General features: G+C 42.3%; 1 protein-coding gene across 24 annotated transcripts in view; it reads right to left on the bottom strand.

Moving 5' to 3' along the window:
* Nucleotides 1-4,711, bottom strand: part of nbeaa (neurobeachin a) — a 96,933-nt gene extending 92,222 nt beyond the window's left edge. For 22 of the 24 annotated variants that reach the window (XM_039776890.1, XM_039776894.1, XM_039776895.1 and 19 more), the window contains exon 1: nt 4,107-4,710. In XM_039776890.1, the coding sequence (XP_039632824.1) occupies nt 4,107-4,415 (309 nt within the window). In that variant the 5' untranslated portion in view covers nt 4,416-4,710. Of the gene's footprint in view, nt 1-4,106 lie in introns of all 24 variants that reach the window. The other 2 variants (XM_039776893.1, XM_039776891.1) reach the window with 1 other exon arrangement.
* Between the last annotated feature and the right edge of the window lie 7,916 nt (nt 4,712-12,627).

The following is a 12,627-nucleotide window of genomic DNA, read 5'->3' as shown; positions in this document are numbered from 1 at the left end:
ACATACTGTATGGATATCTGAGTAGGTGTAATTTTTGGGTCTGTGTGAGTGTCAGACTCTGTGTTTTGTGCTGACTCTGACTCTGCTGGCTGTGGACTAGGTATCAGGTGACCTTGGTGATTGTGGAGTGTGTGGACAAGAATAATGAGACGTTTGCTAACAGAGACTAAGTGAGACCACTAAAGGGGCTCAGGTGGGGGACTGACACTGCCAGAAGGTATTGCATCTGACCAAGAAGGAAGGTGAAAGAGAGAATGAAAAGCAAAGAACAGGACATGGAGACCAAGGGTGAGTGTGTCACCAATCTTTTTCCATGCCAGACAAACACTCCATTTTGATCCCAAAAAAGCATCACAACTAGATAAAGCTGTCTATAAATAAGCACGGCCAGCACTGCCATACTAAGGCAAGCACAGAACTCCCTGTAGATGCATTTATACGTCAATTTTTCAAATAAAGATATGATGGTACAGTTCAGATAGATCACATGTCAACCCTCTTCCTTCTGTCAACAAACATGCTTCCTCACCTGGCTTCCTCCAACATCCAACATCAAAATATGTCAAAGCCAATAACCACAGTCTGGGGAAAAGTGGTGGACCATTTTTTAAGAGTGGAGGTTTCAATCCACAGAAACACTAGTGCAGGGAAAAGAAAGCACTGACCTCTAAAGGGATGACACAACCATTAAATGGGTCCATCACCACACCATAAAGTATCCTGTCCTGTAGAGTGTCATGCTGGTCCTCAACCTTTTTGGCCCATATTTGTAACCCATTATGGCCAGTTGAATACATCTTATGGGTTATTACCTTATTGACAAAAAATAGATATGGTTGCGGTGTTTCATCTTTTTAGGGGCCAGGAAATGTCAAACTATTCTGTGATTTACAAGTAAAAAAGCAAGGATTATAGGAAATAAGTGTTTTCTGCTTCCCTGTCCCGTTTATCATCTAATGACCCCTCAGATGTATCATCTATGGTACCTAAAAGGCTTGACATACATCCACATACTTCAAGACAGGTGACAAATTAAAAGAAAAAAAGGAATAAATGAGAAGAGCAACATGACAAATGCAGATGCTTCCAAAATGGTTTGTTGAGTATGAAAATCATGTGAATCATAGCCTTCACAGCCACCATATCTCAACCTAGCCAATGGGAGATTTTTTGAGTGATGTGTCCAATGTGCTTTCCACACAAAATCAGGGAATACCTTTTGGAAAATCTGTGTTCATCTCTCCAGTAGAGATCTAGAGACTAGATAATCTAAAGCAAGGAGCATTGAAACTAGTCTGGCGGCTCATGGCGGCCAATCACCTAAGACGCCCGATTGTATATAAAACCAAACTAATTCACTGATGATCCAACTACAATATAGCTGTACACCTTTCTGAGTTATTCAATCCTGTTTAGCTTGTTGTTGCTTTTTAATACGGGAGTTACTCAAGCCATTAAAATATTAGCTCATAATAGGAGATGGAGAAACAGACAGACAAAGAAAGAGCGTGAGAGATAGAGAGAAACCCCGTGGCTGAGTACTGTCACAGAAGTCCGGAAGTGGAAATCAGCACCAGGTGGTCGAGCGTCTGGAGGCAAGCAGTCAAAGAGCAGTGTTGCCTTGACAACTGTGATGCCTTGTTAATGATAATAACTGAGCACCTCACCACTAGCAGCCCACACATATAATGTAAGTGTTTCTATTCTGTATGTGTGCACTGCATACTACTGCATCTGCACATTTGCTTTATTTAAAAAAAACTAAAAAAACATTATTACTAAAAACAAAAGTATGCCCTATGTTCTTGGCTATACAGGCAGCAGTGCTCAGTTGTTTGCTGATGTTTCAGCATCGCAGCAGCCAATGTTCAGACCCGAGTTGATTATTATTGTCTTTTCTCCTTTTCTTCTCTTTCTTTCTAGAGACAGTACAGTTCATCACTCGCCAAAGGCCAACATCATGCCATACATAACAGGGAGCATATCTGATCCAGCCGACAAGCCATCTGTTCACCCAAGCTGCAGTGGGATCTGATCAATACAGCCACGGTGGACGGTAAATGTGGCTGCTGTGGTCTCCCACATTGACTGGAATAATGGATCAGCTTTTGGGTCACAGTGGACTCATTGTACCAGCAGCATGACCACTGAGGTTTCTGCCTCAACACCTCTTTGTTTCAACTCTTTTAATTAAGGAGCTGGGCAGCAGAATTCCCTAACAGGCTTAGCTATTGGCAGCCTCGCAACCACAACTGATTGTTCAATTCGGGATTTAGCGAGTAAAGCTTTGTATGGACAACACATAGTGCTTTAATTTGTCAGGGTGTCAGGCCTTTGCATGTTAATGCATCAGACCAACATTCACGGATAAAGTGTGGGCCTAAACGCAGGTATTTATGTAAAATGGGGTACATTTCAATTGAACGCTCTGATGAGCTTTCACTGATCTGATGTGGACCAATCCAGAGTCCTTTCCTCTTCCGCTGCATCAGCTGGTGATTTCTGAGCACATAGCCACTGCAGCATCCTACCACCTCATCCTCCTCCACTCTCTCTCTTCTCCTCCCCCACCCTCCCTCAACCCCCTCTCTTCCTCTCCACCTGCTTTTAAATGCATGGCGCTGCCTTGCCAGGCCAGTCTATGCAGGCAGCATCTCTCCTCTCAGCCCCTCCAGAGTGAAGGAGGAGGCTGTGGAACAGGATGGATGGTTAGCCGGTGCAGCCAAGGGGGTGGGGGTACAAGACAAGGTCGGAGTGAGCCGGCAAAGCCCCCCTGCTCTACTATGTAATACCAATAATCGATTGGGAGATGAGAGGCGACCTGAATCCGGACAGCTCACCAGTCTGACTGAGAAGGAAATGGTTTAGCCCAGCTGTAGGCTGTCCTGCTCCAAGCATCCAGTGAGTAAATAGGTCACAGGCTACATGAAACCCTGAAATAGTCAACCTCCAGAAAGCACTGCACTGAAATTAGGTTATAAATTACATTATTCTACTTCTTCCTCAAAAGAGAATGAATAATGATCAGAGCCCTACTCTTCATGGCAGATATGTAATATCATGCGGTACACGCCATCCTGATGCATGGAGGAGGGAAAACAGCCTGGCAGCATCCAACACGTCTTATACAATCCTAAAGCATTAGTCTTCAAGACCTACATCTGCTGTACATTTTGCTCATCTGTTTCGTAACGGGAAACGCATGTCAAAACGCATGTCAAAACCCCCAGCTGGATTAAATCCTCTCATGTGTAGGGTATAGGCACAGCATGGCCGACACAACCAACCTACGATGTAAGGGTAAAGATAGAAGGGGGGTGGCAACGTATATCTGATCCATAAATAAAATGATCGCTGTTGGGAGCACAGCAATTTAAACCACTGGCCGTTTCACAGCTACCATACATCACTCCTTTGCGCACAGGATGCAGGGCCGTGCCTTCAACAATAGGCCTGATGCATAATTTTTAGCCATTCTCGTACACACACATATGTCGATGGATAGCATAATGCTAGTCGGCCTTTGTCTGTGTTGGATTGATTTGGTTTCAGTGCTCTACGGACGCTACCTGCATGATTTCGCTCTTTAGGAAAACGAAATAATTTCGTTTGGGTCTCGGTGTTGTGTTCACCATTGTAACCATTCGCCGTTTGTTACAACCTACCTATGCATCATTTCAGGGTAGTACATATCGGGGTCATGAGAATAGCCTGCATACACTTTCCCCTATCCACTACAGTTTGACTGCAAATATGTGTTTCCTTGTTGCACCGCAAACGGGTCATTTAGTCAACAATGGCTATAGTGATTAGACTACCCTCCCTGCCTTAGTGGGGTTACATGCTTCATTCAGCTGGCTTTATAATAATACAGTTTCAGCTTATTTATCCTCCAACACACAACCTCATGTATGCTTCTATCTGCAGAAAAGAAAAACCCCACATCCATCCTCCGAACAAACAAATGACATCATCCTCTGAAAGCCACACAACCATGGGAGTGAAGCATCGTAAATAAAACATAGCGGGTTAGGACACAGTGATTCTACTGTGTTCTATGGCTGCCTTTTTGTGTTTTCTAACAGTTTGGTGCTGTTTCCACTCACCAGGTTCAGCACAGTCTCCACGATGTCCCTGTTGCTAACCTCTCCGACCTGGATCAGGCCCACCAACACGGCGAATTTCATCTGGATATTCCTGATCGGGACAGCGGGGTTGATCACCCCGGCCGGGAGGACCATAGAGCCGGCTGAAGACACCATCCTTTCCCCGGTGGCGCCGGAGCCAGCGCCCGCGGCGACCTGCTGCTGCGGCTGCTGCACGGTGGAGCCCTGCGGAGGATGGGAGTCTCGGTCTGTGTCCGTGAGCGAAGAAGCAGAGTTCGGTGGTGCTGAAACCGGCTTCTCGCTCGACATTTCCCCTTGGAAACAGGGAGGAGAGGAGCGGTCGCCGCTGTCTCTCACACCTGCTCTACAAGCCCGAGCGTCTGCTGCTGCACAAAAACCATCCACTGCGCAGGAAAAACAAGGGAGAGCGGTGTTTCAAAACCCCTCGGAATTCACCCTATCCTCCTGAAAATGTGTAGGGATTCATAGGGCTGGGGGAAAAAAGGGATGGAGGTTTGACAGAATGGTAGTCTACGCGTCTCTCTCTCTCATTGGCAGGTTGCAGTCAGTGCGGTCGTCGAGGAGAGAACGCCATGTTGACGCCCCCTGTCTGCGGCAGCGCGCTCTAGCCACGCATGCGCACTCGGCAACTTTCTGGTAGGGCGCTGAAGCAGAATAACATGGAGCCATCCATGCATGGGTTCATACACAGCACAGCACCACCTGCAACAACTGGGTGCTTTTGGTTTTGGTTTGGTTTTTATTGTTTTTAGTAGGCTATTCAATGGCGCTGGAGATGTAGGCTAAATGTGGAATAGTGAAGAAGTGCTGAATAGACCTACAGAGATTTTAAAAAAAAGCAGCAATAGGCCTACATACTGGTGGGCATATTGTGGGTGCAGTTCAGGGGCAATTCAGATTGAGTTCAAGCAGTTTAGGGAGTCTGGCTTCCAGACGGAGGCTGTTCATATATTCAGAAGCCATCCATCTCTCCCACTTATCACTGTCCCCAGTTTAACTCTGTACCTTTGTTTCCTCATTAAGCATCACTGGATTGCTCTCCTGACACTCATCTCAGGAGGGCTCTTGTATGATTGTCTCACCGTTTAGTACACACCTTACCTCCCCACCTCTCTTCTTTATCCTCCTCGTGCCCTCTGTTTTTACAAAGCATCATTCTTATTTCTTCCAGGCCGTAATGTGGAATATTTTACCCTAAAACTCTGCTGTATGTCTTTGTATGGTAGGAAAAAGGAAGGCACTTTTAGCAACCTACTCACTTCTTTTCCACAATTTGATTTGTTCCCTTCAAGCTAAAAAACAGTGGCACACATGCAAACAATTGCTGCATATTTAAGTATCTCAAGTAGCTTCCATGGATTCAGTTTGAATTATGCTACAATGTCCTGCATGCTTGACTGTGTCTGGATGTTTTTCTTTCAGTTGTTTTGATGTCATGCTCTCATGACTCACAGGTCCAGCCGGTGTCTCCACACACACATACAGTATCCCCCGGTGGCTGCACAGGCCATGGCTACTGGTTCATTACCTGTATGCGTACATAAGCCTGTTTCATACTCCATGTGTTCTTCCAACAGGACGCATCTGCTGGGTAGGATTCCCATTAACAAAGCGACTATAGAGGCTGATTTGTCTGAGTGTATTTTCATATAGGCAGTGACGCCAGTCTGTTTGATGTCTCGCTCCCCATTTTTCTTGAGATGCTGACAAGGTGGGGGTGACATGGGAGCTATGTGTGAGTGTGTTTCACATTTGTGAGATCATTAGAGAATCTTACAGATATAAGCAGAGGCCATCTCAGGTTTTTTTCCTAAACCCAAATCTCCAGCACAAAGGAAATGAAGGAGACAATCACATATACACTCTGTCAGATGCACAGTTGCACACAACACTTGCATCTGTTACACACTTAAACTCGGGTGTGCACACACACACACACACACACACACACACACACACACACACACATACACACACACACACACACAATGGCAGACTCTCTCTCACACACAAACACACTCCTCTTTGTTTTCAGACAAAGGCTTACTTCAGCAGCTTTGTCATGATTCCACAAAAGACTTAACCGGGATCTGGTTAGTGATTGGGTAAAAGCACTAACATTGTTCTTCTCTTTCCTTCCCTCACTCTCTCTCCTCCACCTCACCACTCTCTTTCCCCTCCCTCACCTCCAGTAGAGGTGCAGTACTTGTGGGCAGGCAGTCATTTTCCTCTCTGTTCCATTGTACCTTTGTAGAGATGTGTGGAGGTAGTGCCAGTGTCTTCTGTGGGCAGGTGATCAGAGTGCTGGAGCTTCAGAGGAGGCCAGGACTCCGTGAGGATCAGGCAGAGAGAGAGCAGCCGAGGTGATGTCTTGTCAGAAAGGGTTTGATCAGTGCGTACAGGAGAAAATGCAGTTTGTTTTTTTGGCGATTTTTTTTCTGCGTAGTGGTTGCGGTTAGATTTGGTTTGACAAGTATCCACTATCAGCTGTTATTTAATAATCGGCTGATGAGTCAGTGATGCCTGGAAAAACGACACAGATGTTAGGAGTTAAATTAGCAGGATAAAAGTCCAAAGGTTTGAATTTAAGATGTTATTATTCTGCTTCCAAATCTATCTCTCTGCTATTAGGAGCAATAGAAAAGCAGACATCTTCATTTATAAAGGTCTGACCTCAGGCAGTGATAGAAACACAGGTAATAACTTCCTGTTTTCACAGACGGATGTGAGTAATCATCAAGATGGCTATGCGTGTGTGTGTGTGTGTGTGTGTGTGTGTGTGTGTGTGTGTGTGTGTGTGTGTGTGTGTGTGTGTGTGTGTGTGTGTGTGTGTGTGTGTGTGTGTGTGTGTGTGTGTGTGAGAAACTGATTACAGAGTTTGCACAACCCAGCAATTGCTGTCTCTTAACATGCAATTCGTCAATTAAGCAATTTCATATTATTTCAGTTAACAGATCAAATTTGACAGAGAAGATACATTTGATTTAAAACATAATGAGATGAATGAGTTTGAACCGAATGTTTTTGTTGTTTGCCGTTATTTTTGTCAGTTTCGGAATAATTTTTTCTCTATTTATCATCGTTTTTCAAACAAAGACAGTGGTAAAGACATATCCCTGTGGCTGTCATATTGTTGTGATGGCTATAAACAAGATGATATTTTATAATCATTTCTTTTCAGTCATATTCAGCCTTTGGGGGGAAAAAAATAGATAGATGCAGTTTTGTTTGTGTGTGTGTTCTTAACATTACATTCTGTATATTAAAGTAAAGCAGAAATCAATAAAATTACATTCTTGAAAACTGTTGAAACATGATTTGTGTTAAAACATATAAAAATGTCACCCGACATAGTTTTTTCCACTTAGTAATAGACTAAAAGACTTTAAGTCCACACTCTGAGGGCATTAGACAAGGTTTTCTTATTGGCTCCTTTACTTAGATCCTCTGCAACCTTGGGACTAAACACTTTCAACAAGCAGGTCATACTCCCTGTTGCCTTCACTTGGTTACTCTAATACTGGTGGAATTGCAAAGGACAATCCTCAAAGGACACTCAAAGTAGCTTATTAAAGTTTTAAAGATAAAAATAGTACCTATGTATCAGTCTGAAAGAAAAAGCACATGAGAAGAAAAAAAAAACATCCTGCCAGAATCTTATAACCTCAATATTGGTCATTGTCATGTTTTAGGGATTACACACTCCTCCGTGGGTTAAGAAGATTAGACTATCTTTGCTTTTATGAATCCCCTCTGGGTGAACTCAGAAGTGTGCGGTGATAAAGGTTTAAACAAGCCTATTTTCTCTTAGTCAAGGAAAAGGAGATAAAGGATTGACAGGAACAAAATTTTCCAATAGAAAATATTTTTGAAAACTATTCTTCTGTGTAAGCTATGCAACAGTACCTCATTTTCAGAATGGCGAAAGACATCGGCTCGTAGTAACACTCCCTTTGGTCTGGAAAGCTGTCACCAGGGATGAAGGGGCCAGTTCTTTGACAGGGGCCACAGCCCGGGATCAAGGACACAGCTCTTTGACTGGGATGCAACGTTGGGCTCCTGAACTTCAGTAGTGGCCATGAATAAGCCATCTGAGATCAAACAGTCACTTCAGTTTGATGGAAAAGCTTACGAACAGTACGTGGCCCTGAGTTTACAAGGCCAGATCTGAAAATGTGTACACCAGAGAACAGTGAACAATGTACAAACACATCTGCTTGTTAGCAGCATCTGCATTTCTGTTGTCAGGACACGTGACAATGATCCAGTATGGCTTAATCTCTTCAACCCCATGGACCCTCAACCCCCTGATGAGTCAATTATACTGCCAAGCATTGTTCAAACCCTCAGAACCTTAAAAATTCTACTCAGATTTCCAAAGAAATAAAATCTGACATGTTGAATTACTGCATAAACAGATGCACAACACAACCAGAATTTACTGAGTTTAGATATTTTACTCAATACAAAAGTGTGATATAACGTTAGAGGCAGTGGGAAAAAATTGTACTGCATTGTACTACACCGCTGATATTGTTTAACAGTGTAAAAAATGTGTTCTTCATTCAAAGCTATGCATAGGAGAAATTTGTGAATTAAAGGGAAACCGTTAATGCCCCTTCACATGCATGGTACACATTGTGTCAGGACACTGTGGGTAAAGTGTGCAAAATGGGAAAGTGCAGTAAATTACCACATACAGCGAAGGACACTTACCTCCAGGCAGACACAGTTTGAAACTAGCTGGTGAACATAGTGGAGCAGAGCCAGATATTTCCCTCAGTAGTTGGTGGAGACAGAGCTAAAAGAGAATCTAAAAAAAGCTAAAAGTGAATATAGACTCATTCATCAGGTGCCAAGAAACACAACTCCAAATGAATGATAAATAGCACATTGTCATATTTTAATTAATTGTACAAAATAAAATCATGCATTCATTAAGATATCTAAATTTTACTAAATACCCAAAACACCCCAGGGCCCTGGGTTCATCACTTAAGAAGTGTCCAAGTAGCACTTTAAGGTGTATTCCAGAACTAACATGGAAGGTCATTTAGCAACAGTGAAGGTATTTTCAGAATCCTCAAAGACTATTTTTACCATCTGGATGAAATAATATATTCGGTCTGCTGCAGGATAAAAAAAGATGGTGAACTTGTGTTCTAAATTGTTCCTTACAGGGGCATAGCACAAAATTCTGGGCCCTGTAGAAAGGCATTTTCTATGGGCACTTCCAGGCATCCCCAGCTATTCATTCTAGCATCTTTATGGGCCCTCCACGAGTCCCCTTTTTCCCACCAGTCCGACGCCCCTGGATCGACCCTGGATTCCCTAAATCGAACAAAGACTTAGAAATGCTGAATTCTTGGGATTACACAAGAATCATACGATCACATATCAAGCAGCGGACCGAACCTGTAAGGAGCTGCTAGCCACTACAGGCGTGGTTTCCGCACCCCCTAGACTGTTCATTGGAAACCAACAATGATGGATGTGACGGACAGATGGGTCATCCAATCACCTGTCATGTATTTTTTTTAAAGTGCCTGCCTTTTTCCAAACAGTTTTTAATGATGGCTTCTCAGATGGTTCTGGCAGATTACTCTTTGGGCAATAGACAAAATATTTGTTTACCCAGATAGTTAGAGGATTCTGGAAAGTGCCTTTTAAAACAGCAGTAAGTATGATCACTGGGTAATTATTTTTCAGAAAATCAGTTGTGTTGAACTGTTCTTGAGGAGCTGTTTGCAGGTGAGGCACCTGGGTCTATGAGCCTGAGAAAGGGTTCCAGTTTTGTTATCACATCCAACTGACCTTTTTCACTCTTCAATATTGACTCTTCAACATGATGTAACATGAATAATGGCTCAGTTTATATTTAGCTATTGTTGTTCCAGGGTCCTCATGTTGTGCACGCTGGATCACTCATGGTTCTCCTAAAATGAGTGGAGCCATCACTGATGTTTTTAGTTGCACTTGTGCTTTTACTGCCATAAGAGTCAAAATCCACATTTCTGCTGTGAAAAAGGGTTCCATTAAGTACTGCACTAGTACTTGAAATCAGTTATGCACTGCAGATATGGATTTGGCAATTTGAATAAAAGTGTGTCCACTGCATTGCATTCAATATACTGTATGCAGTAGTGCTCACCTGTTTAGTATATCTTTGTCATCTTGTCTTTTCTGTAGAACTCCACTCCAAAAAAAAACAAAAAACATTAATACGAGCAGTACTAATGAATTTGCCCTTGTCCACATTCTGTTATGATAACCCCCATAGTCCATCGCTTCACCAGCATTTCCAGACAATTTCACTGTGATGCACTATGCTTCTGGCTGCAACAATATTGAACCCCACAACTTGACATGAATTTACTTGATTGTAATTTTCCATGATCATGCTCAACTTGTTTGCCAAGTAACAATGTGATTAGGGACCTTGGTAACTTAAGTACATATGAAATACTGCAAACAAAGTACTTGATGTAGGTTATACCACATCTGCATTAATATGTGTGTCTATTATGGCACAAAATGTCGTCTGAGGGTTTTATCTGATGCAGTCTGTGCAGCAGTGTTGAATTCCCAGACTTAACAGACTTAACTTACTAACAAGCTCCAGGTTTCAACCTTATGTACTGACAGATTTGTCTTTCTTTTATTCTTTTGAAACGTTTAACACATGCTTCACTATTTTTTTTTTCATGAATTGTGCATATTTTTGGTTGTAGTATGCCAATGCCAGAGCATACACTCAAGGATACTGTACACAGAACTGCCAACATGGTTTCATCAATAATTCATTCATTAGGTAATTTATTCATTAATGACCTTACCATGGATGTCTGGAAGAAGACTGTGGATTAGCCAGTCTCAGAGGAGATACATCTGTTTCTCTCTGTGTCTCTCTCTTTCTGCTCAGCTTTATAATGTGAATGTGGTGCAGATAAAGAGCAACAACATTAAACAACATCCAAAGTCCATCACTACAAAATTCAACTGAGTTTTTTGGATGGTGTGAATCATGTTGGTCTCTTTAATGATTGCAGATAAGATATTTCTTTCAAATCCTGCTATTTTAGTCTGTTAATTAGAGAGTTACATAAGCAAGGCAGGGTTAAGATTAACCAACCCTCCTACAAAAATTGTCTTATAACAGTGATGGAGGAGAGAACAAAACATAATGCATTAGCTACAGGTCTTTTTCCGCATTAAAAAATCAAATACTAAACTACTACTTCCAATTTAGTATCCGACCAAATGTGAAATATGGTCACAATCTTCCCGTCTGTTCCTGAGTTATTGCGTTGAATTATGACTAGAAAAGTGTTTTTCTGGAACATTATGATGTCCCAGTGAAGTTGACCTTTGACCTTTTTGGATATAAAATGTCACCACCAAAACCTAATAATTTCATCCTTGAGTCCAAGTACATTTGTGCCAAATTTAAAGAACATTCCTCACGGCATTCCTGAGATATCGCGTTCACGAGAATGGGAGAGACATATGGATGCACGGACACACCGACGGAAAACCCCGAAAATATAATGCCTCCAGGCTATTGCCGGCGCAGAGGCATAAAACAGGGCTCAAGTTGTAGCCCACAGCTAACTAACTGACTCCATGGCAACATTATACTTTCCGTTTACATCCCCCAAAACCCTGTAAATAATGGGAATTTAACATTATTTTTTTTTCATGCAGCACTATGAATGTGTTTTTTTTTAACAGTACTGAGGCTCAGAATCATCACCATAGTCATATTCCTGGGACACTGACACTCTTTTCTATCAATTAAGATACTTACTCTGTGTTTAAACCCAAGGACATATAGCACTGGGGATATAAAGACTTCTTGAACAGAGGTAGTAGCTGGACAGGCACTCTGCATGAAAGAACATTGATGATCTCATAAATCCCTCTGCATTTTATCTGAATACATTAATAGCCAGCATTGTCATATCACATGGAAATTTCTTTTGCACAGTCAATGTCTTCATAATTTCAACATTTGCTTAGAAAATATACCCCTCTGGAATAAGGTGGATTCACTTGGGGAAAAAATCAATGCTCGATTCACCTTGTCAGTAATCCTTTTTTTTCATAGCGTAATTTGCAATACGATGTTTCTCATCCGTCAGACTCCATGTACTAAAGTACACCCACAGTGCAGATGATCATTGACATTCAGGAGCTGTAACAGTGTGCCCTACATTTGAGATAAAAATCACTGACATGTTAAATGAGGTAGAAGTTAAAGTAATGTTTCATTCATTTCTGTTTTAAAAATGGCAGACATCCTGGCTTACAGGGAGAACAGCATCTGTATTAAAACACCTTCATCGCCCTCTGTGAGGGTCCCCATATAACACGGCTAAGTAGGTAAATGTGATTGAGTATTGATCCGAGCTGTGGAGGTTTAGTTTCCTGCATCCATCCATTGAAAGGACACAAGGAGAGAGCTGTGAAAATCTTCATAAGGAGAACCCTGTGACACTAA

This window comes from Perca fluviatilis, chromosome 16, assembly GCF_010015445.1.
Source record: "Perca fluviatilis chromosome 16, GENO_Pfluv_1.0, whole genome shotgun sequence".
Taxonomy (NCBI): Eukaryota; Metazoa; Chordata; class Actinopteri; order Perciformes; family Percidae; genus Perca; species Perca fluviatilis.
The sequence above is the reverse complement of the archived record's forward strand: the minus strand, read 5'-3'. Positions and strand labels throughout refer to the sequence as shown.